This window comes from Triturus cristatus, chromosome 6 (assembly GCF_964204655.1).
Source record: "Triturus cristatus chromosome 6, aTriCri1.1, whole genome shotgun sequence".
Taxonomy (NCBI): Eukaryota; Metazoa; Chordata; class Amphibia; order Caudata; family Salamandridae; genus Triturus; species Triturus cristatus.
Genome location: NC_140589.1, coordinates 259,920,484 through 259,947,682, shown reverse-complemented (window position 1 = coordinate 259,947,682; position 27,199 = coordinate 259,920,484). Strand labels below are relative to the sequence as shown.

General features: G+C 46.9%; 1 protein-coding gene across 1 annotated transcript; it reads left to right on the top strand.

Moving 5' to 3' along the window:
* Positions 1-5,579: 5,579 nt before the first annotated feature.
* GDF7 (growth differentiation factor 7) lies at positions 5,580-23,708 on the top strand. Its single transcript, XM_085610619.1, has 2 exons — positions 5,580-5,998; positions 15,569-23,708. Exons 1-2 carry the CDS (start codon positions 5,725-5,727, stop codon positions 16,489-16,491), a joined length of 1,197 nt encoding a protein of 398 aa, XP_085466745.1. The 5' UTR covers positions 5,580-5,724; the 3' UTR covers positions 16,492-23,708.
* Positions 23,709-27,199: the final 3,491 nt, after the last annotated feature.

Below are 27,199 nucleotides of genomic sequence, written 5' to 3'. Positions count from 1 at the left end.
TCTTGGGAGGGGGAGGCGTTGGTAGTTTCGCTGTTGGGTCTGGTGAGTTCTTGTATGGTGGCACAAGAGTTCCTTGGAGTTGTGTGAGTTGATGAAGATTCTGTCTTGAATGAAGTTTCTCTTAGTTGATTTGATGAGTTGGTGGTGTGCCATGGTGGTGGCCTGGTAGGCGGAGCGTGCTTCTGGGGTCTTGCTGTTTCTCCATGTTTTCTCCAGCCATCGGCAAGAGCACTTGGATTCTCGGAGGTACATGGTGAACCAGGTGGCTTTCGTGTTGTGTCATCTGGTGGAGATTAGGAGGGGGGCGAGAGTGTTGGCGCTGTTGGCGATCCAATGATGGAGGTTGCTTGCTGCTGTGCTGGCGTCTGTTGTGGTAGGGGGAGGAGTGCAGCTGACGACAGAGGTGAGGTGAGAAGTTCTTCTGAGATTTTATTCCAGTTTCTACATGGGAGGCGTGGTGTGCGTTTGTGTGTGGTTTCAAGAAGGAGAAATGAATGCAGTGGTAGTCTGTCCAGAGCGGTTCCGTGGAGTGGATGAAGCAAATGTTGTTACCTCCGGTGAAGATGGGATCGAGAGTGTGTCCTGCTGTGTGTGTGTGGCTGGGGATAAGTTGATTCAGTCCTATGTTGGTGAGGTTCTCCATGAGGGCAGTGGTGTGTGGATCGCTGAGGTTGTCCAACAGACTTGAATTTGCTCAGTTCATTTGCACCATATTAATTTTGGTTTTGGTGTTTCATTGTGTTGTTATTATCCACGTTTGTCTTGAATGTTTATGGATTGGGTATTTTTGAAACACTACTTCCGTCTCTCTTTACTTTAACAAACATGGCTTGATTTGTCTCTTGACCTACTTGGACGTCACCTAATAAAATGAGTGTAGCTTTCCAGATAGCATTAGTTATGGTTTTGCGCTGCTCTCCTGCTTGCTTTGGCTATTCTTGGACTGTTCCATTCACGGGGGAGGCGGTCGCATTCCCTTGATATTACTGAGATAAGCCTTCAAGCTATGTCTTGTGTCTGCTGCATTTCCTTGACAATTGTACAGGATAAAGGTGGAGGGATGCGTGCTACGCTTCACGCAGCTGCTGAGCCGAATCTAAGCACGTCAGAGGTGCAAAGCTACACCCGGGGTAACAACTCATTTCTGTTTTTAGTCTACAAATGCGTGACGTGTTTGTATTCAGTGGCAATGGGGAACTCGTGCAACCAGACGGCTCCTGATATACGGACAAACAAGAAGGCGTAATTGTATGGTAAGAACGTTAAGATGGTTTTGTTTTCCTTTTAAATTTGAGATTTGGAAAAGTCGTCCTCTCTCTTTGTATCTCAGAAACATTGGTTACACGAGGAGGACATCTGCAAGTCTACTCCAAACACTGGTGCCGCATAATAAAGTCTGCTTTAATGCAAGATGGCAATACAGGCGCCTTGAGGCCGCGTCTTCTTGTGGGTGACTGACTGCTGTAAGATCGGGAGGGGAGGGAAGGGGAAGAATGAGAAGGGCATTGGAAGGGAGGGGAAGAATGAGGAGGGATGGGAGAGTTATGGAAGGGGGTAAAGGGATGTACAGGTGGGAAGAAGGAGGAAGTGAAAGGCGAAGGAAGAGAGGAACAGAAGATGGTGCCAGCAAGACTGTGAAAGGAAGAAATAAGTGATGGATAGCAGCGATGGGAGATCGGATGAACGTACTCTACGCCTCTCGGCTACTCCTCGCCTTCCCCCCGTGATTCCAGACATTCATTAACCGGTGCGCCTCGACCCTCAGTGGCCTACCTCGCACGTGGGACCGCCCTGGGCGATCCCGCGCCCCTCGGTCTGGTCCCTGCCGCCCTCACCACTTGAACCTCGGAAAGGCCTGGGCCAGAGTCTGAGGGAGTAGTAGCAGTCTTGTCTCCCGAGACTGGAGAGCACCGAGGGCCTCCCCTAAGAATCCCCCGAGGGGCCGCCCCCAGCAGAAGGGGCTGGTACGGAGTGTAGGGTGGCTCCCTTGCACAGCGCCTGCAGCTTCATTTCTGTCAGAAAATGCAGACTATTCACATTCTCACTGAGCTTTTCCCGAGTGTGTGCTAGCGCCAAGAAGTGGTGTCTGTGGCACTTTTCTAGTCCGCAGTACATACGCTCTGACTGAATATCTAGAAGATGTCCGTCCCACCAACTGTAATTGTTAGGACATCACGCGGTGTAAAAAGCAGGTCTTTTTAATTAAAGCCTTCAATGACTTCAGTTAAAGCGACACAGAGCAAATGACGAGATGCGCAGGCGTCAGGCTCTGTGCTCGTCTCTGGATATAGACTTTTAGGCGCGTTATACAAAGCATGTTGGGACCCATTTACAACACGTGAAAATTACAGATTAGAACGAACGACATGGTTCTGTGACTTATATAGTTTCACATCGCGACTGGTCCAATGGCTAGATCGTCCACTGGGAATCAATAATCCGGAGTTCAAATCCTGCTATGTTCACTTGACACCGTGTGATCCTGGGCAGCTCTATGTATCTCCCCATTGTTCGCCTGGTCAAGCTCAGCGTTTTTGCAATCAGTTTAGACTAAAGTACAGAATATAAAGTCGTGCTTAGCGCCGTACTGGAAGTTAAAAACAACTAATGTAAATAGCCCTGGGTCCTAATCCTGCTGCTCAACTGACGACACTGTGTGATCTTTGGCATCTCTGTTCATCTCCTCAGAGCTCGCGCCCCTTAGTGGCTGTTTCATCTGACTAGTTATAGGTGGGTTTGCACAATGCCCAGCTATCAGCATGGGGGCTTTGGGAGGCTGCAGGCCTGCTGTGGGGAAAATTCCAGTTAAATACTGGAACTGGTAATTGGTGCCCGATGTTGCCCTTTGGTTTCAAGTTGTATTTAAGTAGATCTGCTCCCACTTATTACTAGACATACATAAGGCACTGTCAAAAGATCCACACACCACAAATGTACACAGTGGAAACCATTTTTGACTGGTCTACTGGAATTTTGCACCATGGACCACTGTGAGCTTAGAGTAACCTTTCAAGTGCGGTGATATCAGCATAAACACGGTATTATTTACCTCTGTAGGTGACAAACTTTTGCGCACTGGTGGAGTGGGCAATTCTTCGGACAGGAGGCATTGCTTCCAGTGCTCACAAATGCTCATATTAACCTGGTGATGTGTTGCCAAAAGGGCCGTTTTCTGAGTTTCGAGGCCGGGGCTCCCCTGGTTTAAGTTCGGAGCGGAGTACGGAGGCGGCGGATCTGACAGCATAACGTGCTGTCGGTGGAATGACAGAGCACCTGCCCCTGCGAGGTTCTCCGAGGGGGGAGATGTTTTTACATCATATACACACGGCTTTAACGGCTGTTTGTTTTGGCCGTGGAGCCGCATTCCTTCCAATAAATCACAGCGCAGTTTTTTTTTTTGGGCTCTTTGCTTTTTTTTTTCTTAAGACATGGTACGGGGCAGAGTCAGAAAGGGGGTAACGAAAACGAGCAACGACATCCTTCCAAACACCGCAGTTTGTTATTACAGTCTGGGTCCAAGGAAACATCTGAGACGCACTGAGGAAAAAGCCCTCAGCTGAGGAAAAAACATTAACACCCAGAGGTGTGTCCACTTATTGTCCGGGTGGAGGGCTCCGAGCATCGCCCAAACCTGCCGCGAAGGCGACTTCCGCGAGCCGCAGCCTCTCCGAGGAGCTCCACGCCGCGAGTTTATTGTCTTTAAAACTCAGGGTGTGTTTTATTCGCATCAGATGCTGACATAAGTGAGTGCATTAACGAGCTCCCTGACGCCATCGTCCACAGATTAACGACATAATCTGTTTTACTTTCTCGAAACTTTGATTTTTAATCTACCGCATGTTACTGTTCACAGCGATGCAACCAATTTTGTGACGCACTTTGTGAGGCCAGAACCGGAAGAAATATGTTGCCAAGAAACTTTTATTGTTTTTAATTAGATTTTAATAAGGGACAACAGATAGCGGACAGGCTTCATCACTACGTAGTGATTTATACGTAGTGGATACAATAAATTGTAAGGTGAGTTAGTCGTCATTTTAAGAAGATAATACAAATACTAGCTTAATTAAAACTACAATACAAATAACACATAAGTTGAACGAGGGCAATGACGTTATACACAACAAGAAAAAGAAAACTAGAACTTTAGAGCGGACCAAATGTTCATACGCAATCATTTAAAAGACGTTGATACACGCCTGTGACATCATAGTACAAAAGGGGTACAAATGCTAGAAGTTGAAATTGCACTATGTTGTCATATGCAATAATGTAAAATAGAAGCTGACTGAGGACTATGACGCCATTGACAATAAAGCTACAAATATATCAGAAGCCGAAAGAGGACCAGGCCAGCACATAAGATAGAAAAAGAACAGAAAGTGAAAATAGACCATGTTTTCATAAGCATCCTAGCTGGGAACACTGGAAGTTGAAGTAGGCTAGGTCGTCATATAAAACAATATAAGACGAATAGTTAATGACGTCATAGACAATACAACTAAGCATACTCGAGGCTGACAGAGGACTTTATAAACGCTGTATGTCTTTACATACGAAATATAAAAGGATTTGATATGATTCTGGTTATAAACAATAACGAGAAAACATAAAGGAAGGTGAATGAGAACGTCGTTGTCATATATACAAAAGAATAATGGAACTTGAAAGAGATCTGCGTCATCAAATACAAAATGGAAAAGAACAATGCACACTTGAGGGTGGTCGTTTTGCTCTATTCAACAAAGGTATGAGTTATGTAAGTTGGAAACGCGTATGTCCTCCTAGAGAATAAAGAGTTAAAAACTATCGGCGACTATCAATCATCGCGGCTTCCTTCGTTTATGAATCGCGCTAACAATACCTCTGCCCCTGGTAAAACATTGACAAAAAGAGACACGGACGAATTTGCGCCCCCTCCGGCGTCCCTGCCCGGTTCACACGTTTTTTTCGGGGCCGGCATTTTACGCAGACATTCCATCAAAATAATTGGAATAGTTCGAAGTCTGGAACCATGTAATCGGGGATGGTTTCCCTGAGTGACAGAGGAAATGTCGGAGGGTACCTTGAAATCCTTTTCCAAGTTCTTATCTTCACTCCCCCCTCCCCTTCGCCCCCCCTTCCCCAGATGGGGCAACAGCAGTAATAATTATCGCGGGGCGGCACTCGGGGAAGGTCGTGTTTGTAGTGTGCTGACTGCAACTATATTTAACAAACGCATCATTAAATGTGCACTGTGTCTAGCCGGATTATTAATGCGCGCTCGCAGCCTAATAAAAATTATGGATGCGAAATTAAATGCTTGGAGAGCGGGGCCGGTGTCTGCTAGGAGGAGTACCTACGTAAAAAGTGCTTTTTTGGCATGCGTTTGGTCTAACTCTGAACAGCATTACCCTCCTTCCTGAAAAGTCTGTGTCATGCATTCCCAGGATCATTTGGAGATGTTATTAATTAGCCCTGCCCCCTCCCTCCCTCCGCCTGCCTGGCTCGCACAGCATGTTGTAAGCCCTGCGCGGAGGCCATGGGCTCAGGCCGGCTCCCAGCCCCGCTGCCCTCATTTTTGAGGTGTCCGCCGCCGAAGGTGCTGCGTCTGTCCGTTCCGGCTAGCGCCTACTCTCCATCGCCGCCAGGGGGCGCTGCGGGTCGGCTTCAGCGGGGGAGTTCCCAAAGCCACCGGAGCCCCTTGCCTGCTCTCATTCCCCAGCAGAGAGCCCTGCGGATACAATGGACCTGAGGAAAGCGGCCGCGCTGTGCCTGGGAGTGCTGGGCGCCTGCCTCTGGGCCAGCGAGAGCCCCCAGGCGGCGGCGGCGGTGCTGGCAGTGCCCGGCAGGGGCTCGGAGGAGCACAGGGCGCCGGCGCGCAAGGGCGCGGTGGTGCCTCACGAGTACATGCTGTCTCTCTACAGGAGCCTGTCCGCGGGGGAGGCGCACAACCAAAGCACGGCCAGGCTCAGGAGCAGGGCCAACACCGTCACGAGCTTCGTGGACCAGGGCAGAGGTGAGTCGGAAGGAAGGAGCAGGCACCTGCCTGCACAGTTGTGGGGACAAGAGAGCAGGCACCTGCCTGTACAGGTGTGGTGGCAAGAGCGAGCAGGCACCTGCCTGTACAGGTGTGGGAACAAGAGAGCATGCACCTGCCTGCACAGGTTTGGTGGCAACAGAGAGCAGGCACCTGCCTGCACAGGTGTGATGGCAACAGAAAGCAGGCACCTGCTTGTACATGGAGGGGAGGGGACTGGGAGGGGAGGGGGGGGGGTTATCTGCCCGCGAAGGAGTGAGACCACGAAGACCAGACAGTCGACTAGACGTGAAGGGGACTTTAGGGAGGAGGCGGCACCTGCCCGCTCTAGAAGGGGGCAACAAGGTGCAGACACCTGACTGCTCAGGCGCGGAACACTGAAGATGCAGGCACACATGAAGGGGGCACTCTCAGTGCAGGCACCTGACTACTCACGCAGGGGCACTAGCGGTGGACACACCGAACTGCACACTGGTGGTCACCAGGGAGCGGGCAGGCTCTCGACTCCACACGAGCGGAGCAGCAGTGCAACACTCACTTGCCTGCACACTGAGGGTCACACGGAAGTACATCTAGGGTAGCAGGTGCCTGCTCACCGTTAAAGGAAAATGCACTGAACTGCGCATGGGGGGGGGGGCACCGTGGATGGGGCACGGGGGCTCCAATCACCTGCCGAGGTGTTGGGCGGGGGCTCCTGCTGGCACAGGTGTGGGGCGCAGGGATGCAGGCACCTCGCAGCACAAGCACGGGGCCTGACATTTCAGGGAGCAGGCATGTGACGGAACAAGGAGAGGGCGCTGTGGGAGCGGGCGTATGTATGCCTACAGTTTGCGCATTGTGAGTACACACGCAGGTACACTTAGAAGCGACACTGGGGCAGTCCCTGGTGCTACGGAGCACGGCTGAGAGGACTGGCATGCCTCCTCTGGCTGTAGAGGGTCTCGGAGAGTTTGTGCAGGATTGGCGCCCCAAGGGGTGTGCGTGAGGGAGGCAGGCTCCTCTTTCCTTACGCTGACCCCGAGGTGCGTTGGCACCTGTTTACTCGCTGCAGACCCAAGGGGAGACGCCTGCTGGTTGCACGTGCGCTGTGCGCGTTAGACAGCTGCCTGCACTTGGTACATGGTGGGGTCGGAGGCGCCTGCCTGCGAACAGTGGCAGGCTAGCGATGTAGACACCTGCCTGCGCGGGGGAAGGTAGGGGGCAGGTACCTGCCTGCACAAGTGTGCGAAGATAGGGACGAAAGGTGTCCTGTGACATGCTGATGTGGCTACACAAAGTGACATGCTAACGGAAAAGACACATGCCCGCACACAGTGGTCTGTTATTGAACCCACACAGGCAGGGGCAGGCTAGTGCAGCAGACACTTGCACGCACACAGTGGTAGAGCAGCACACACCTGCATACACACAGTGGTAGAGCAGCACACGCCTGCATGCGCACAGTGGTAGAGCAGCACACACCTGCATGCACACAGTGGTAGAGCAGCACACACCTGCATGCGCACAGTGGTAGAGCAGCAGGCCCCTGCATACACACAGTGTTAGAGCAGCAGGCCCCTGCATACACACAGTGGTAGAGCAGCACACACCTGCATGCTCACAGTGGTAGAGCAGCAGACACCTGCATGCGCACAGTGGTAGTGCAGCAGACACCTGCATGCGCACAGTGGTAGAGCGGCAGATACCTGCATGCACACAGTGGTAGTTCAGCAGATACCTGCATGCACACAGTGGTAGTGCAGCACACACCTGCATGCACAGAGCGGCAGGCTAGTGCAGCAGACACCTGCATGCACAGAGCGGCAGGCTAGTGCAGCAGACACCTGCATGCACAGAGCGGCAGGCTAGTGCAGCAGACACCTGCATGCACAGAGCGGCAGGTTAGTGCAGCAGACACCTGCATGCGCACAGTGGTAGAGCAGCAGACACCTGCATGTGCTTAGTGGTAGTGCAGCAGACACCTGCATGCACAGAGCGGCAGGCTAGTGCAGAAGGGACCTGCATGCACACAGTGCAGTGAGTGCAGTAGATACCAACCTGCATAGAGAAGCTTTTTAGTGGAGTAGGCTTCTGTCGGCACACAGTGGCATGCTAGTGCAGCAGACACCTGCCTGCGAAATGCCCCGTTTAGTGCAGCAGACTGCGTCACTTGTGCCAGGCCCCCCTTGTGACCTATATAGGTTTTAGTCACTCTTTCTACCATTTTAGTTAAAAGAAAAAAATGTTAATATTAAACATAATTATAAAGCGATTTTGCATTTCCTGGGGCAAACGTCAATGCTTGCACATCTTCGGAGTAGACGCTACCCCTATATCCCCTATGAGACAACCCAAGTACCGGTTGTGTGTCTAAATGTGTGATGTTTTAATGCTTCTGAGAGAAGGGTCAGTGGGTCACGTGCACTTGTCACGCAGGCTACCCCTGGATGTGCAGAAAGTGGCACAGAAATAGAACTCGATACCCCCTTGCTCCCCGCCCCCAAACCCCCCACCACCAGCAGTTTTCTAACCTGTGGGGCGGAAGTTTTTGCGCTGTTCGATTGTGATCCTCCGGATGGGCCCTTAGGACATCCTGCCCTGGGCAGGACGGGTGCTGCAGACACTGAACCCGGGGCTCACCTTTCTCAGCCCCTGGAGGAGGGTCTTTCTTGAGACCCCCACACCCGTCCGTCTGGCAGTGCAGTGGGATAGCGGGTGTCTGTCTAGCTCCTGAACAGGAGAGGAAAGTAGCCAAGTAGCTTATATGACGCGCCGCCTGAAGCAGTCACTAAATTAATCAGAGACCGTTGCCCACCTCAGTGGCCAGCTGCAAATTGACCACATATTAAATACATTTTTCACAAAATGGAGAGGTAACCATTGGACCTTAATAATATTAGTACAATTGAAGCCATTTGACCTTTATTTGGCCTTTAGCTTCTCGGCTTATATTCAATTCCCCAGAAAGGGCAGCTATTTTATATATGCAAAAATAAAAAAGACAACTTTGGCATCAAAAATGTCACGACCCCGCTGGCCATTTGCAGAACCCCCGGGCACTCCGCGTCACTTTGCGCCCCGGAGAGCCCCGTTTCCAGCGGTCCACGTTGGGGCCGGAGTGTGCTGCCTGGCGGTCCCCGGCCGCGCTCAGTAACGCGCGGCGCGGCGCTCTGGTGTCAGACCTGCAGCCGGCGGAGGTTTGTGGCGTTCCCCAGCGACCCGGCACCGCTCCCTGCCAAGCCTGCGCCTGGCAGCGGTGCCCCCGCCAGCAGCGCACACCTCACTAGGCCGAAAGCGTCTCACAGCAAACTCGTGTTTACTGGGCCCATGCGAGGCAGCCTCAAATACAGAGCAATGTTAACAACAAAAAGCGACCCCCTCCACTCGATATTGGAGCCGAGACCCCCGCCGTCTGCGTATTGTACAACTTGTTGACGACGCCTGAAACCTGGACATGCACCCGTGGTGCTTTGCGCGGCGTGCACGTCACACCGAGTTGACGACGGGCCCACTGTTGTCATCGCGTTACGCAGGAGTGGCAATGTTACTACACAGTGGGTTTCTAACATGATATCCAGCATGATGTACAGATGCTAAACACCTGGATACCATTGTATTACACAGGGACGACAGCATGTTACTTGGTGGAGGTTAAAAAAAGATAGTGGCAATCAGAAATACTGAGTCGGATGCAGGGTATCCAATATGAAATAATATAGCACACAGGGAAATTATAAAACGCCATATGGAGACGGAAAATTCTGCATAAGTGGATAATAAAATGTTATCCTGGGAAATGCGAGCGTGTGACATAGGAGGCTGTCAAAATATTAGACCTGGAGGTTCCAATGTAATACATTGGTTAATGTAAAAGTGTACGAGATGGCCGTATATTGTACAACAATAAAAAAAAATGGCACTGAGTGTCAACTTATTACACAGGGGAAATGCCATATATGATAGAATATTACATAGGACAATGACAAAAATTGACACTGGAAAAAGCAAAATGATACATAGCGGTAAATCAAACGCTTTATAAACGACAGTGTTGTATGGTCCGTATAAAGCATTACACGGGGACATAGCTAAAGGTTGCTTAAGAGGAAGCCAAGATGTTAAACACATCACTTAGATGTCAAGATATGACTGAAGGGGCTGCAAGATCATTAACCGGAGTTCTGCCAAAAATATTACAAGGGCATGCCAACGCGAAAACCACCAAACGAATGTGGCAGCCGAGGAGAGCCAAACATAACAAGGCATGTAATATCGGTGCGCTGCGAGCAAACGAGAGCTTCATCTGACACGGGCTGCTAGTGGACCGAGGGGCGCAGCCCCTGCTTGGAAGCCTTGGCACGTTGTGGGGGGCCAGGGAGCAGGTGAACTGGGTTGGATGCAGTGTGGCCTGGACACTGCTCAAAGGGCAAAGATGTTTGTCATTTAGTGTGCGCGGCTCTGCCGGCTGTGTGGTGGCTTTACACAGGCACAACGCAGGTAAAATCATAATGCGGGCAGCCTTTCCCGCGCAGGAATCGAATGTGGGGGCAGAGAGTCAGACCAGCTTTCCCTGCAGCGGCCTGTGTGTGGTAACAGACCTGGGCTAGCACACTTATGCAGGTAGGGAGTGTGGGTCGGTGTGCCACCTCCCACCGGCGCGTGCAGGCACTGTGCGGTGGCAGAGCTGGGCCGGCTCCCTCACTACCCCCCCCCCCCCCCATCTCTCCGTGCCTCCGGCCCTGCAGGTAGTATGTGGTGCAGAGCCGGGCCGGTTCCCACCGTGCCGGCGGCCGTGCAGGGCTCCTGAACGCAGTCCAGCTCCCAAACGAGAACCATATGATGTCTTCAAAGGGGTCTGCTTATCTCTCAGCCCCGCTCCGCAGAATGCAGCCCCGCCCGCGCCAAACTAAATATATCACCTGCAGCTGTAACAGGCGATGCATGTTGCGAACTTGTAGCGAGTTGGTCGTTTTGGGTTTCAGAGTCAGGGATCAGATGGAAAAAAGAAAGTACAACTCGTTGCGCTTTCTTCCGCCGCCCTCGGCTGCTCGACGGCGCGGTGCACGGGAGGCGGCCAGAGGGCAGGGGCGAGGGATAGACCTCCTCACACGGTGCCCTGGCACCGTGCCCACCTGCAGGGGGCTCGGCGCGAAGAGGGCGCACTGTGCGCTGTGGTACAACGGGGCCTTCTTGTCACTGGCGGCAAAAACAAACATGCCGTTTTTGTTTATTTAAGCAAACACCCCATAACTTGTACTCGTACACATAATACGCGAGCTAGAAGTACCCGTGTGTTGTGTAAACCCGAGGAGAACCAGGGACATCTTAAGGATTTTGGGTGCCCTGGTCCAAACTTATTTCGGGGGCCCCTGTTCGGAACAACTTTGCATTTATGTTCAAATTTCAACTCTCATGCCTGCTTTGGCGAGGTCACTGGCAGTGCCCAGGCACACTGGTCCAACATTGTCAGGTTGGTGCCTCTAATATTCAGGGATAGTGATGTGTGTTTTCAATATTGTAACACAGCAGTTGCTCACTATTACGGCAAATAATCTCTGCGACACCCTCCTGTTTTGCTCTAAAAGAACTTACTTTTATGGATTCTGAAACATAAACAAATCATTTATCTGTAAAATGTCTCTAATAGACTCTCACCCACATTAAAAATAAATTAAAGGAACACGTTATTTAAAACAATATGTTTAAAAGTATTATTTAAGGTCATCAGGGCAAGAGACTGCAGAACAGAGCTGGCTCCATCAGGGGGCCCCTCTCTATAGAGGTCCCTGGGCCACAGCCCACTTTGCCTATGCCTTAAAATGTCTCCTAGGAGAACTATTCAGTTTGCCATATGATATTCATTCCCATCTAGACAGCACGTTCACTGCCTCTGTACACTATTATCCAGGCGATGTTGCCTTTCGCTAGCCCAACAGTAGTAATGGCATATGCTATATAGCTAGAGGATATATAACGGTTAAATACAACATAAACATTTTAAATAAGGTCGGTGCCCATTGTTAGCTTTACTTTGAAGAAAAATAGCAGCTTAAAGCTAGCTACCCCAAAATAAGTAATATAAAAAGAGACAGCACATAGTATTCATGGTTTAGCCCTGTTTGGCCGTCTTGGAGTTGTTCTGACATTTACAAACCACCCTGCCTTCGGCCTTGTGGTTCATGGTGCCATCACATACCCTAATGGCAATATCGGACCATATGATTTGGTTAGCATTCATGAATAAATTGTTGATAAAACAAAAGGCAGTGGTGAGAACCAGTGGATTTATGAGATTCTGAGGTTGCAGCGTTTACACTTGTTTATGGATTTACCATAATTGCCTCAAAATTGGTAATTGTCAGAGATTTTAGCTCAAATGGATGAATGTAATGTTGCCAGAGAATGTGCCACATAATTCGATTTTTTTGCCACATAATTCATATAACCTATCAACATAATTTTGTTCAGCATAATTTAGAAAACCCCTCCACACAATTTGGGCTTTCATGCCAAACATGTTTGGGACCGTAATTATGATGACAAAATCCCTATTTTATGGAGCTAATTTCCATATGTCACAAGGAACTGTGAAATATAGGTTCTCATACCACTGTATTTTATGCAATTAAAGTATAAGAATATGTGTACCTTTTGGCTATTGGTCAAAGATTGCAAATCTTTCAATCATCACACAAACTCATATCTGCACTCTCATAACCCACTCCACACCAAATCTGTCTGAAGCACTTGTCGTGAAACAACTTGGTGTCAATTATATCTATACTTTAATAATCATTGTGAATTCATCAAAAGGTCTTTTATAAAAACATACACAATTTAAAATCATAAAATCGCAAAAGTTTTCCAGTTATATAAAAAAAAAATTCTTCACACAAAAAAAGGAGAATATTGATGGACAGACAATGTGTCATACATAAGTTAATCTGGTTTGGGCAAAGACAGTGTCAGACATAAGTCACTGATCCCTGACTCTCCCTGACTCTACCAAATTTAACACACAAAACCACAAGCGTCGACGCGTTTCGGTGGCAACTGACTCCGTATAAGGCCACCTTCTTCAGGACATAAGATATTTTCTCCTTGTATATCTATATTCGACTCTGGTGTCGTATTCACCGGTACACCAGTACTGCGGCGAGAATGTCTCTTCTTGTAGGGAGTACGTCTAAATTCCTTCGCGGATGGCTCAAAGCTTGCAATGAATGCTTAGAACTTGTCACTGTACATATAGACCGGGTAGTCTTCAATCCATGTTCATATTAGTGGCCGGATTAAATCTCGGTCGCTCTTTGTTCTGGCACGCGTATGTTCCCTGTGGGTATAAATTCGTATATCACGTTTTCTTATTGTATCTAGGGGCGAGCATCTGATTTGTCCTCTCCCTTGGACGTCTATTCCTCCAAGCGGGAGGAATAGACGTGAACGGAGGGATTTACACGCGTCCCCGATTAGCGACGACCAAGGGAGAGGACAAATCAGATGCTCGCCCCTAGATACAATAAGAAAACGTGATATACGAATTTATACCCACAGGGAACATACGCGTGCCAGAACAAAGAGCGACCGAGATTTAATCCGGCCACTAATATGTACATGGATTGAAGACTACCCGGTCTATATGTACAGTGACAAGTTCTAAGCATTCATTGCAAGCTTTGAGCCATCCGCAAAGGAATTTAGAGGTACTCCCTACAAGAGGAGACATTCTCGCCGCAGTACTGGTGTACCGGTGAATACGACACCAGAGTCGAATATAGATATACAAGGAGAAAATATCTTATGTCCTGAAGAAGGTGGCCTTATACGGAGTCAGTTGCCACCGAAACGCGTCGACGCTTGTGGTTTTGTGTGTTAAATTTGGTAGAGTCAGGGAGAGTCAGGGATCAGTGACTTATGTCTGACACTGTCTTTGCCCAAACCAGATTAACTTATGTATGACACATTGTCTGTCCATCAATATTCTCCTTTTTTGTGTGAAGAATATTTTTTATATAACTGGAAAACTTTTGCGATTTTATGATTTTAAATTGTGTCTGTTTTTATAAAAGACCTTTTGATGAATTCACAATGATTATTAAAGTATAGATATAATTGACACCAAGTTGTTTCACGACAAGTGCTTCAGACAGATTTGGTGTGGAGTGGGTTATGAGAGTGCAGATATGAGTTTGTGTGATGATTGAAAGAATTGCAATCCTTGACCAATAGCCAAAAGGTACACATATTCTAATACTTGTATTTCTGGGTGCTCCAGCCTTTTGGTTTTGAGAGCCCCCTCTCCTTAGTTTCAAGATGCAATTAAAGCAGCCAAACATATTCATACTCAAGTGTTTTTCAACGCTAGAGCTGCCGTCCTACTTGCTCTTACACGTACCAATCTGAAAAATGATTATCTGAAGTCCAGTAAATAAATCTGTCTGCCTGTTTGTCTGTCTGTCTATCTATAAATACACTTTTATATTTGAATGAGAAAGCTTTGCGTTGAAAATCGGATGCTGTAAGCAAACGCAATTTCCAGCAGCAACTTGCCATTTCTTACAGCGCTGTCGTCAGCGCAGGACGTCAGTGGCATCCGTCCACTGTCGCCTTGATTATTTTAACTGGCGAGAACATTTTGTGGAGGGGCTGTGGTGATAGTTTTCCTACTTGGGCCCGAAGCTCTGGAACATGATGTCCGATTTACTGAGAAGCTGCCACTCTTTGACCATTTTTCTTAAAAACTCCAAAACCTGGCAGCTCTGACTTTTATCTGCCCCTTCTGGCTAGTTACCTACCTCTGTCTAGCGCTGGGAAACCCTTTTGGGTAGCTATGCACGATATAAGACTTTATAATAATAATAACAATGTAATGCGACCCAGTCTCTTGGTGTCCCTAGGAAGCCTTCCTCTTAAGTTAGCAGTTCTCATATATAAATGTTATTGTTCAATAGTGTTTGTCTTTCATCTGGTCTATTGTTTAAGGCTGATTCACTGTCCTCTGGGCATGGTCGTCTGCCAGAACACCCACTCCTCCAGTACATATGCTGTGCTTTTTATTATCTATGAACTGTCTGTGTTTTTTTCATCCACATTGGAAGAAAAGGAAAACAAAGGAAAACCACCCTCTTAAATGTATGTTAAGCAAGGGTTTCACTTCAAGCAGGCTTCCACAGAAGCTACTGCAATACAGCATACATTGCTTACAAGGGATGAGGCGCCGCTTGTTTACCCAATAATGTCTGTATTTTTCAACTTTTTTACTCGTCGTATGAGCTTCTTGTCTCTCTCTTCTTGAGCCAAAAAAAACGATATTGCTGAACCTTATATAGGCATAACTGCCCTTCTTGCAATATCTCTAAACTCTTTCTATTCCTGCATGGCAGGAGTCTACCCATCATGTAGCCAAAAATGTTGTTGTGTAGATATTTTTTTCGTTTTCTCTTCCATAGTATCCCTTACTCAAAAGCAAGCCTCCATCTATCTGCCGCAAGCCCCCTTGGGTGTGAGCAGATGTCAGCATGCGAGCACTTACCTCATCATCCTCACCTGCCTTTTCTTTATCTCTTCTAGATGACCCCGCACCAGAGGCTTCTTTGGAACAGAGGTACCTGTTTGACATCTCCAGCCTCCCAGAGATGGATCACGTGGTGGCGGCTGAGCTAAGGGTCTTGTGGAAGAGCCCTGCAGGCCTGGATTCATGGGTGTCCCTAGAAGGCAGCCCCCTGCGCCTACTGCTCTACACCTGCCATGGCGGCCAGGAGGAGCCACAACTGCTGGACTCCAGGGCCGCGGACCCCTTGGACTCCACACTCGAGCAATGGGAGGTGTTTGATGTTTGGGAGGCCGTGAGGGAGCGGGGGCCTGGGGCGACTGTGTGCCTCACACTCAGAATGATGGGGGGCTCTACTGAGCAAGCCCTGCCACCAGTACAGTGGGGCTTTGGACGACAGGAAAGACCCCCACAACAGGAGGCTCTTCTGGTGGCCTCCTCGCACTCCAGAAAAAAAGAAAACCTCTTCAAGGAGATCCGGGATAAACTCAGATACATGGAGAGCAACAAGGCTTCAGAGCCGGTGTTCAGGGGACAGGAATCACCAATAAAGCACCGCCGCAGGAGGAGGACAGCCCTTACCACTCGGTCTGGGGGAGGCGGCAAAGGACAGGGCAAGAGGGCTAGGACTCGGTGCAGCAGGAAGCCCCTGCATGTCAACTTCAAGGAGCTGGGCTGGGATGACTGGATAATTGCGCCCCTGGATTACGAGGCGCACCATTGCGAGGGGGTCTGCGACTTCCCACTGAGGTCCCACCTAGAGCCCACCAACCATGCCATCATACAGACCCTGATGAACTCCATGGACCCGGAGTCCACACCACCCAGCTGTTGCGTACCCTCGAAACTCAGTCCTATCAGCATCCTGTACATAGACTCTGGCAACAATGTGGTGTACAAGCAGTATGAGGACATGGTGGTGGAGACCTGTGGCTGCAGGTAGCAGGCGCTTACTGAAAACTCTGACTGTGCTACAGATCAGCCTCATATCCACGCTGCCTTTTAGACTAAAAGGTAAGCTGAGGTCAGACACCAACACGGGTCAAGCCCATGGATTCATTGCTCTTGGCCAACTTAACCATGGGTGTGACTGGCCCGTGTGGAGAGACTGAGGCATTCTGTCAGAAGAGGAATGCCACCTGCCTGTGACGCAGTAACACCAGGCAGCGGTTCTTCTGAAGGCATGCAATAACGTGCAGCTTTTCTCACAGACTCATTGAATTGTGGTGATAAATGAGTTAGATTTCCTGGCTTGGATCAGTGTTTGAAGAGTTACTTTCCTACCTAGTGAAGTCAGACCACAATAATAAAATCCATTCTTAATACACAAACAACACAGGCCCAAAATCAAGGCAAACTCCCCAGTGACCCTTTCTGACACCATCCATTTGCCAAACACACAGAACTGCCCCTTACCCACACAATGTCTATACAAATAAACACCTCCACCCCTTATCCACAGACAATACTCATACCATTCCATAATCCTACAATACATGCAAGCAGTAATTGCAGCACAATTCACCCATGTAAAATCACAAACCTTGGTAAAGTTATGCAGCTACCGCTAACATTGCACATTGTCCTGACCGTGCACGGGCAGACCCCATACCAAACACACTGTGGACTCCACAAACCCAATTCCTTCACAAAGCTCATACCAAAAACTCACTAAACGCACTACCAAGCATAACCTGCTATACACCTCCCTCATTCCATATTCTAGTTGCTCCTCGATTAACAGATGAACTATAACATATACGTTTAACACACATACTAAGCTGCAATGCGCACTAAGCTTCAGCAAACACAACCAAATCACAGCACACTGAAATGTATGCTAAAGTCCACCAGACTCAACCCCAACACACATGCCAAATCTCAATAAACATGAAGACTTAGCACACACCAAACCATAACACACCAACACCAACACCCCACATGCACGCATCCTACACAACAAATATTAAATCACACAAAAAATGCAGCACACAAATCCACACCAGGCCACAACACAAACCTAACACGTACTAATATACAAAAGACCCATTGCACACACTCTCCATACCTTACCATGGGGACCAGCTCTTAGACATATAAAGGCCAAACAAACGTAACACTGAAACGTACATGAAGCCGCAACATACATACTGCATCCTAACAAATACACCAAGTACTAAAGTGCGTACACACATACACATAGACTCTGCATTCACACTTGTTTTAAATGTAGCGTCAAATGCAAACTTTAACCAAATGGAATGTGCCTTTTGAAACTGGTTAAATGTTGTACACAAGTTTGCACACAGACTACGAATCAATGAACACAGTATGTATTGTTTTTGTTTCAGTACCTCTCAAGACACAAGCAGGTTTATTCCATCTCGAATTGTCAGACTGGACTGAAGTGTAAATCACCTAGGAACGGCGGTGCAGCTGCTGGTCATACATTATATCACCATCTTCAGACTAGGTCAAGCAGTTATTTTGAAATGTGTGACATAAATGTAAAAAAGAAACGACTGCAGGCAAGTGGTGGAAAATGTTAGCACTATGGATATTTTGAGGCGAGTGACACATTACAGAGCTGCACAGACGTGGAACGTATGAGGCTTTCCCAAACTTTTATTTTTTTCATTTTAAATGATGCTTTCAGTAAAATCCAGCCTTCTGAGCGTAGAAACGAGGCACGTCAATTACGTGGTGCGTCCTGAGGTAGAGACCTACAGAGGTCTTCCACACGACGAGCATATAGGGGGTGGTCAGAAAACAGCCCACCACTTTGTGGAGTCCCACCTCCACATCTGTTATAACCTGTGCAAGAAATGACCACTCCATGACCCAGTGCTGCAAAGGGGTTCACGAGAACCTATGGCTCTGCCTTTTTCCCCCATCCAGACATGCTCTCCACTTCTTCAACTGAGGGCTCCACCCTGTCTACACTGGCTGGTTAAAAGGAGGTCAACCAGGGTGCAGCAGCTGGTGTCTGACATCACTTCTTCCACACAAGTCAAGCAAGTGCTCTCTACTGCCCAATTCACAAAGCTTTTCCTATGAGTAGTTGTGTTTTAGTCCTGTCTTAGGTGTGAATTACACCTGAATACTGAGGCCTCATTCACAAAGTATTTAATGTGAGCCGTTGTGGCTTACTTCAGGCTTAAATGGGACTTAACCATGGATAAGAGTAAGACATGCTTACTCACGGAAAAAATGTGTTCACATGTTCACCATTCCATCTTTAATAGTCAACAGTTTATGCTGCGTATAGTGTGAAATCACACAGTTACAAAAGACTTGCAAACACTCTCTTGGCTTCTTCCTCTATGGAGGCAACCAGATGTTTCCCGCCCAGCCTTCTTCTGTTGTGTTTTCCCTGAAATTGCAAATATTTTATCACCTAGTTTACTTCTGATTTACTTAGGCAGAAAGTACTTCAGCTTCAAACCAACCAATCCTCGCTCTCCAGATGTTAAAGTGGAAATCAAATAACTCTCTACTGTGTCTCCTTTTCTTCTGTTTCCAAATGGGTTAAGCCATCCGCTCACGGCTCCATCTTGTTCCACTTCTTTTCCAGATGGGCCATCCAACGACACATGATTTAGAGGCTTTTTCCTCACCCTGATCAGAGTTCACTTAAGATCCTTAATCTGTCTTCACTACTTCGGTCTCTTGACTGTTTCACAGCAGACAGAGTTGTCCCACAAGAGCTCCCACCACCATGTCCTCCAGCCCTGCTTCCACGGTGATCCCCAAAAGTTCTATCTCGTACCCATCGTCTTTTCTTAAAATTTGTCACAACAGTTAGCCACGCTTTTTCATAGCTTACGCAACACTCACCCTAGAAGTCATGAGGGATTAGTCCAAAAAGTTCCTGCTCAGTGCTTAAGTAGAGGTCATAGAATCTCTATTTCCTTTCTGCTTTCATAGAGGTGACTTTATGGAATCGTCGACCTGTGTCTTCATCCCGCTTCCAAGAACTTGTTACATCCACTTTTTGTAAGTCTCCGGAGTTCAGCGCAGTTCAGTTATTTACTACTTACAAGGAGGTTATCCAAAAGACGCCCATTGGTGCCACTCTCGGCGGCTTCAGCAGTGATCACCCATTGTGTGCCTACCAATACCATTTCACCAGAGGTCACCTCTAATTTAGGTGTGGAGAGGTTGTGAAAGAGCTCAGCCTAGATGTGCCATCCTCTATGAATGTCTGCATTGTCAGCATTCCGTCCATCATTTGTTTGTTGTAACGCTTTTCACCCTAAGTGGGATGGGTATGCCCAGACGTGGGTCCCGTGCTCACTACGCCACTGGAGTCAAGCTATCCTGGCTGATGACGGCTGATACCCAGAAACCGGTCCTAGGATGCTTGATTCTGGTCCAGGGAAGACATGGCTTGGCAGTTCGGGCTGGACTGTTCCCATGAGGCACAGGGTCAAGACTGATTTGCATATGGCCATGTCTGAACTGGGGTGGCGTAGTGGCCAAAGAACGATGGATTTAACCCAGATCTCTTGACTGGGGGAGAATGTCTGCATTGTCAGCATTCCGTCCATCATTTGTTTGTTGTAACGATCCTCTATGAAGACACTGACTTTACACAGGCTCTAAAGACACTGCTTCAATACCACCCTCAGCTGCTTCAGTAGTGGACCACCTCTGTGTGCCCCTCCTGTACTACTTCAGTAAAGGATGCCCATACTTTGGGTGTGGAGAGGTTACAAAACAGCTCACCCAACCAGATCCTGCCAATCACATACTAAGATCATAGACATGCTGTTTTAGCTGCTTCCGGCCACCACCAGCTGCATCATTTATGGTTAGCCATTTTGTCCCCGCCATTCCCACTTCAATTGAGTTAGCCCTTACTTTGGTAGGAGAGAACATAATACCGCTAACCTTGCTGCGCCCTCCCCTATAACAGGTATGTCACACTCGTCCTACACCAGTGCTTAATTTGAGCTGGTGATTTCCGGGGCTTAGCACGCACTTCATGGTTAACACCGGTGGTTGTGACACTAAGACACAAGGTGGCGCTGTCTGGCTAATTTAGAGATGAGCACAACTATAGTTAATTATTAATTCAATTTACATTAAAAATGACTATTACCTGCTGCCCAAGCTATTCCTACATCTTTGGGGCCTGGATTAGTCTGAATTGTCACACTTGTGGCAGTGTGATGAATAGTAGTTGTGTAGGTACTGTCATTGGCAGCGCTAGTAGGGACAATGGATGGTGCAAGCTGCAGTGGCCTCCTAACGGGAGCCCTGGCACTTTTTTTTTTTTTACAAATTAAGCACTCTACACTCACTGCTTAGTAAAACCATGACATGTTGGAAAAGGTTTTTTCATGGCGGAAGTTACCTCGAAACTGAAAAGATTATGCAAAACGCCATTTATGCAAAAACGCTACACAGAACAGCATTTACAGCATTTAATAAGCACAACGTGAATTCAATCGATATGTTGCTCTACGGAGTGCGCCATTGCTGAATGTAAGAAGTAAACATACCTCCAACAGGAGTGTGAGAGAAAGAACGTCGCAGTGAGTGTTTGCCACCAGAGGGCAGCACAGTTAAGGGCAGAGTTCACTCCGCTCCATCAGAGGCTTTCCCCTGGCAGCGCCTTCCGCACAGAGCGCCATGTTTACAGTCAGACATAGAATCCACTTCTGCGTCACTCGCGTTCTCGCACTTTCCATTACATTTCCTGTCACTTTTACTCTAGCAAATTAAGATCGCGCAGGGGTCTTTTATGTTGTTTACGAGGCTGTTCCAAGCAGCGGAAAGTCTCAGAATGAGTTTTTTAGGTTCGTGACTTAATGCCGTTTCTTCTGTATTAACAAGGCCGCAGCAGCCTGGTGTGCGCCTTGTGTGCCGTGCCCGTGAGTGATTGTATTCGTACTCCGTGATGTTCCGTTTGGAGACCCCTTTCCACGGAGTTTCCCGATTGCTTAAGTTGAAAAGAGGCCGTAAACATTTGCTTTGCAGCCAGAGCAGTATTTCATTCACGTCGTGCCCTCAGCACTCCAACGCGCCTCTCTGTGCAACACAAGTCTTTACGTTTTCCACATTTGTCCTTATCTGCCTGGCAGGACTGGGCTGTGCGATTCTCACGTGGAGATAGCACAGCTTGTGATGTGTTCGAATGTTATAGTGGTGTGTTAAGCTTGAAGTGATAAAAGAAATAACACAGACTGTTTGCACCGATGCGAACAAAAAGGGCTAATCTATCAAACGGCTTTCCTTTGTATAATAAGACCTGAAAATAAAAGTCTCCTATTTTCCAATGTAAAAGACCCAGCTGTGTTTAAGACAGTTTTCCTTTTTTGACGCACAAACAAAATTGCTAAAAAAAATTAACGTCTTTTGTGAGCACCATGATTCCTTTGCTAAATATTTATTTGCACATGTAAATTGACTTCCATGCAATGGATGTGTTATATTTATTTAACAATGGTCCGGCTTCTCAATTTTGGTTCTGGTGCAAACATATGTCTGTAATAAAGACTGCAGCAAACTTATTTTGCTGCACTCTTTATCATCCATACATTAAATAGTGCCAAGTGGATTTGCAATGTCCCAGTAACATGGCCCCATGTAGACATATGTGTGGTAAATCGAAGCAGGTTTCCACAGTGCAGCTGCACCCAGCGTTGCATTCCCATTCCTGCAAACCCACTGTGTGATCCTTTGAAATGACTGCACTTCAGCCTGCGTTGGGTACCTGACTGCATTATGTGTAGCAGGCATGACGTTTCTGTGCAGTTACTTTTCTGATACCTTAAAATATGTAACCAGAGTTTCACAAAAGGCATAAATGGCTTATTTGTTGGTCTCAAACTGAAACCAAACCCTACACGTGGGCCTTATTCTAATATTTATGACACTGCTAATTGGAGTTCAAAATGGCTCGAGGCAGTAGTTTTAGCCCACAAAATAGGGATCCCTGTCAGGCTGAAAGGTAACGCATTTTGAAAGATATTTGTTTTCAGTGGGCCTCCTTCGCAAAGCTTTCACGCAGGAGTGCGGGTGACTCAGTCAGGAGTACAGTTACTCACGGAAAAGCCTTTGTGGATGAGGCGGCCCACTGTCTGCTCAATAAAAGACACGAGCGCTCCAATATGCAAAGAGCTGGCTTAGAGCGGAGGGAGAGGGCCACAGAAAACCGTCCGATTTCTGGAGACAGCGGTCATTCCAAGTAGAATCCGCGACGCAATTTCTGCCTCCACATGAACCATTAGATGAATGAAATTTCCTCGAAGATTTCGCAATTTCCCCAGTAAATTGGTGGATTTCCCATCACCACTTAGCTCTGAATTAGAACCCAAATTCTTTTTGTGGTCCTCCACAGCGACAAACAACTTTTTAGCATTCCATATTTTTATTTATGTATTATACCATGAATAGACTAACGTTTTATCCTGTCAGCTTTTTTCTGCCTGTCCTGCTTATATTACATGGTTTCACTGTTCTTTGCCTTCTCTGTATTCAAACTCTCCATGCGTCTAGAAATCCGGGCTCTTCACAGGACATTATTTTTTCTTTAAAGAAACTTTCCACCCCCATCACCTTCACCTCAGCATAGTTCCTTCACATGAGATGCAATGTCCGCTGGGAGGTTCCCACATCGCACATAAAGTTGACCGCCAACTGAGCTTTTGTACACAAAGTATTAATTTCCCAGCATGCCCTCTTGTTCCCACGGTCTCTGTGCTACCTACAGCCAATCGTTCTTGCTGGCCAGATGCTCTTTAAATTGAAAGAGCCAAACTGAAACTCAACAGACAACGCATTTGCCCTCACATAGGAAAGACATAGCAGAAAATATTTCCAGTTCTAATTGGACACTGAATTATTTGTGTATTAAGAGCAACAGCAAATGTCTGAGTGTTTCACTGCAAACATGCCTCACCTGCCCTTTCCCACAGAGCTACCCTGTGCGGCTCAAGAGTGTTTGCACCTTTACGCACTCGTGGGAAGCGCGTGATGTGATCCCCACACACAGTTCTGTAAATGATGTACATGTGTTTTGTGTAAGATTCCTACTGTTTAAATAGAGTGTACATATTGAATTGTAAATGGACTGTAAACAGCAACTATATTTTCGTGAGCATACTATACAGCACTATTTGTTCAGTAAATAATCGCCAAATACTCTCAATTAACCCTTTAAAAAATATTTTGTACAGATAATTTTATTAAATATTTTATTGACATAAACTATTACATGTTGTGTTCTTCAAGTTCATTTTCTTCTGATATGCAGAGTGTTTGCAGGTGACATTATTACTGGGAAGAAACACTTTGAGGTTGGACACATATGCCAGAGGTTGTTGCTTCTCTAACTTGTTGGGGCAGAGAAGGGGCCTAGTCTAAAGTTCAGTAATTTGAGCGTTTGTTTTTATTAGTTATAGTTTTTTAAACAATATACATTCATCATGAAATACTACAATACCACTACAGAAACTCTTGCCAGTACGTGAACAGAATACTTAACATCTCATTATAAAAGTTTTAAAAAAGTTACAATAGCGTAAATAACATTTAATTTATTAGCATTCATTGATGAACTAATGTGTTCCTGTTCGCTTATTCCCAAAGATTTATACGCATATGGTGCATCAGTCATTTAACTAAGTGCTGAGCAAAAGAACGAAATCCGCAGACTCTATACAATTCAGGAGTTACCTTCCAAGCACCTGCCAACCACGGGTGGTTGAAATGCCCAACTCTAAATGGCATACAATTATTACAAACACTCAGACCCTCAACTATACCCAGATGGTGAAATGGATCTCCATTCAATATTGCGCACATGATGGTTTATCGCATGGGGGAACTGAAATAAACAAGATATACTGCCAATGCTAGATTTTAATTTTGGCCTTCAAACAAGGAGTGAGACAGTATCAATCAATCAGGGTTTGTAAAGCGCAGCTACTTATCCATGAGGGACTCAAGGCGCGGTGGGGGGGCTGTGGGGGGTGGGGGGTTGCTGATCCGTCTGAGCGCTGGTGTTCAATTGAAGAGCCAGGTCTTGAGATCCTTTCCAGTAGGGTCCTTAAAACTGTTCTTGATATGCAATACTTCTAGCCAGAATTTACAAAAGGAACCATGACTGGTTGCTCACACTGCGGATTGTTGTTCCATTTCCTCATAACATAATACTTTGAAGAAATCAAGAGCGGCTTGATAAGAAGAAATCAGACACAACTGTAAGATGAATAGCCCTCAAAGTTACCCGATCCAGCGCAAGCCACAACAATTCATTGGGGACATTTTCGTAACTCCCAATACTAGTCCATAATAAGGATTAGAACCATCAATAGGATTGGACGGCTGCCAAAGCATAAATGATGCCTTCCTTCTCCTTTCTTGACCAGTGAGTGTGCACTGTGGTTTCAGACAATGACGGCTAGAGCAGGTAACAAACACTGATTAAGCCATGCGGCGAAATGCTCGATGCAGGGATGTTGGGTACTCCAGACGGCTCTTCTTATTCAGTTGATTGTTTTGTGGAAGTTGTATATCCCTCCTCTCCTCTTTCCAATAAGCAGAACCAGAAGGCCAAAGACCAGCACAGTTTCTTGGAATCAGAAACATTTAACGGACCTTACATGAGTGAGGCTTACAGTCATTAAACATGGTCTGACTATCTGGTTGTGGTGAAGACCAAGAAGCCATAGAACGCCCAACTACATGTAATGAAGGACTTGGTAATCTATCTAAAATGTAGCTCATAGTTTTTTTTAAAGCGTACAGACATACAGAACAGCATCTTCTAGATACCCACAGGTGGTAGTTTTGGAGACCTTGATGCTTGCAAATCAGCTGTGTAACCTCAGGCCCAAGTCTTACATTTCTGTGCACACCATGTCACAGAGGCTCTAAGTGCAAACCGGCTCCATGGTAGGGGTCTTCAAACTGGGGGACGATCCACCTGGGTGGGGAGGGGGGGGGGGGTGGCTCAAGGGATCTCAGGGTGGGTACCAGGCTCTAGCATTATGCTGATAGCAGTCCTTTGTTTTAAATGGAAAAAATGAGCAGCAGTAAGCCATCACTAACATCATCTCTTGTCATGTATATCCTAGCTGAGAGCATGTGTCAAAAGAAAAGGGACCCCAAATAGCCTTCAAACCCTCCACCATCATTTCTAATAATTACACTGTAGATACTTTTGCACATTAGTAAGGCCTACCTGACCAGAATAGTATGTTTGACAATCATGTATTTGGTTGCATTTTTAAAATGGTAACAGAACGTAACTGCAATGTTTAATTAAGTCGAGGCATATTTGAACATTGCCAATTTATTTGAATAATTGTGAAAAAAATGGGAGGGGGGGGCCCTTTGATTTTTATTTTTTCTCTGGGGGTTCAGGATTACATAGTTGAGAACCACTGCTCTATGGAGTTTCTACTGCAGTCTGTGGCTCCTCTGGCCTCTCGTGGTGGCCAAAGTGATCACGTCTCAGAGACTTTCAGGAAATGGGAGGTCCCACAGCAGCAGGCAGGGCACACACCTTGCTCCAAGGGTATGCTGGTAGCTTCTCCAATCAGGTTACTCCAGAAAGTTCAACTGGGATACTAGCTCAAGAGACAGCACGAATACACTATTTACTTGGGGAATCAGGAAGGTCTTTGACACAGGAAACAGCAATGCAAAGTTAGTTGGCCATGATTAGACTTGATTGATTGATTGATTGATGTGGAACTTGTATAGCGCAGCTATCGCCCTACGGGCATCCTGGCGCTTTAGACTGATGATCCATACCAAGGGTGACAGAGGAAGGGACAGAGAAACTGCCTGGATTAAGCTTTGGGATATAGCCAGGTCTTAAGTCCCTTAATGGGGCCTATTCACACTGACATTTTGGAGTACTCCAGCACTGCACTACTCTTAAATGCCTTTGTGAAGTGACTCAAAAACATCTAAAATAGAAATAAAAATGGGAATATTCAGGGAATAATTGTCTACAGTTAGTATAAATGGAGAAAGACGGTGCCGTCTTTGTACTTTTACTAATAACGTGTAGTATGTTTCAGGGTCGATTCATACAGGAAAGTGATAGCATGTGTAAAAGAGAACTCATGCTGTACTACATCAGTACTCAAAATGCTTTTGAGAACCGATTCCTTCCTAAGGAAATGTAGTTCAGTTATTCATGCATTTTCTAAAGCATACATAGCAACAAAGGTACGCTGTTTGTAAATAAAACTGTAATCAGTTTCTCTGTAAGGTGATCCCAAACTCTGGGAGAGTTTGTTTCAGGCACCCCGCAGATTTCAGGGTTCTTTATTTGAATTCTAACATGGCAGAAGTGTTTGGAAGTAAGAGCAGTGAACATCTGGTTCTTCATCCCTACTTCGAATGAATGGATAGGAAAAGTCAGTAGAGGAGACTGCAGGACCGATTCTGTCCAAGGAGACTGCAAGGCTGTCTTGGTCTCAATGAACCAAAGAATTCACAACTTGGGGAAAAAGAAGATAAGGGTCCATTCTTGGCAGGACTGGAATCAAAAATCCCACTGACGACTTCCGAGGAAGGGTAACTGAATGAATGAATGAGCATTTTATAGGACTCAACAGCTACTTCAGAAAGAAGTGTCCGGCGCCAGAGAGGTACAAAAATGGCGAAACACTAGAAAGATAAAC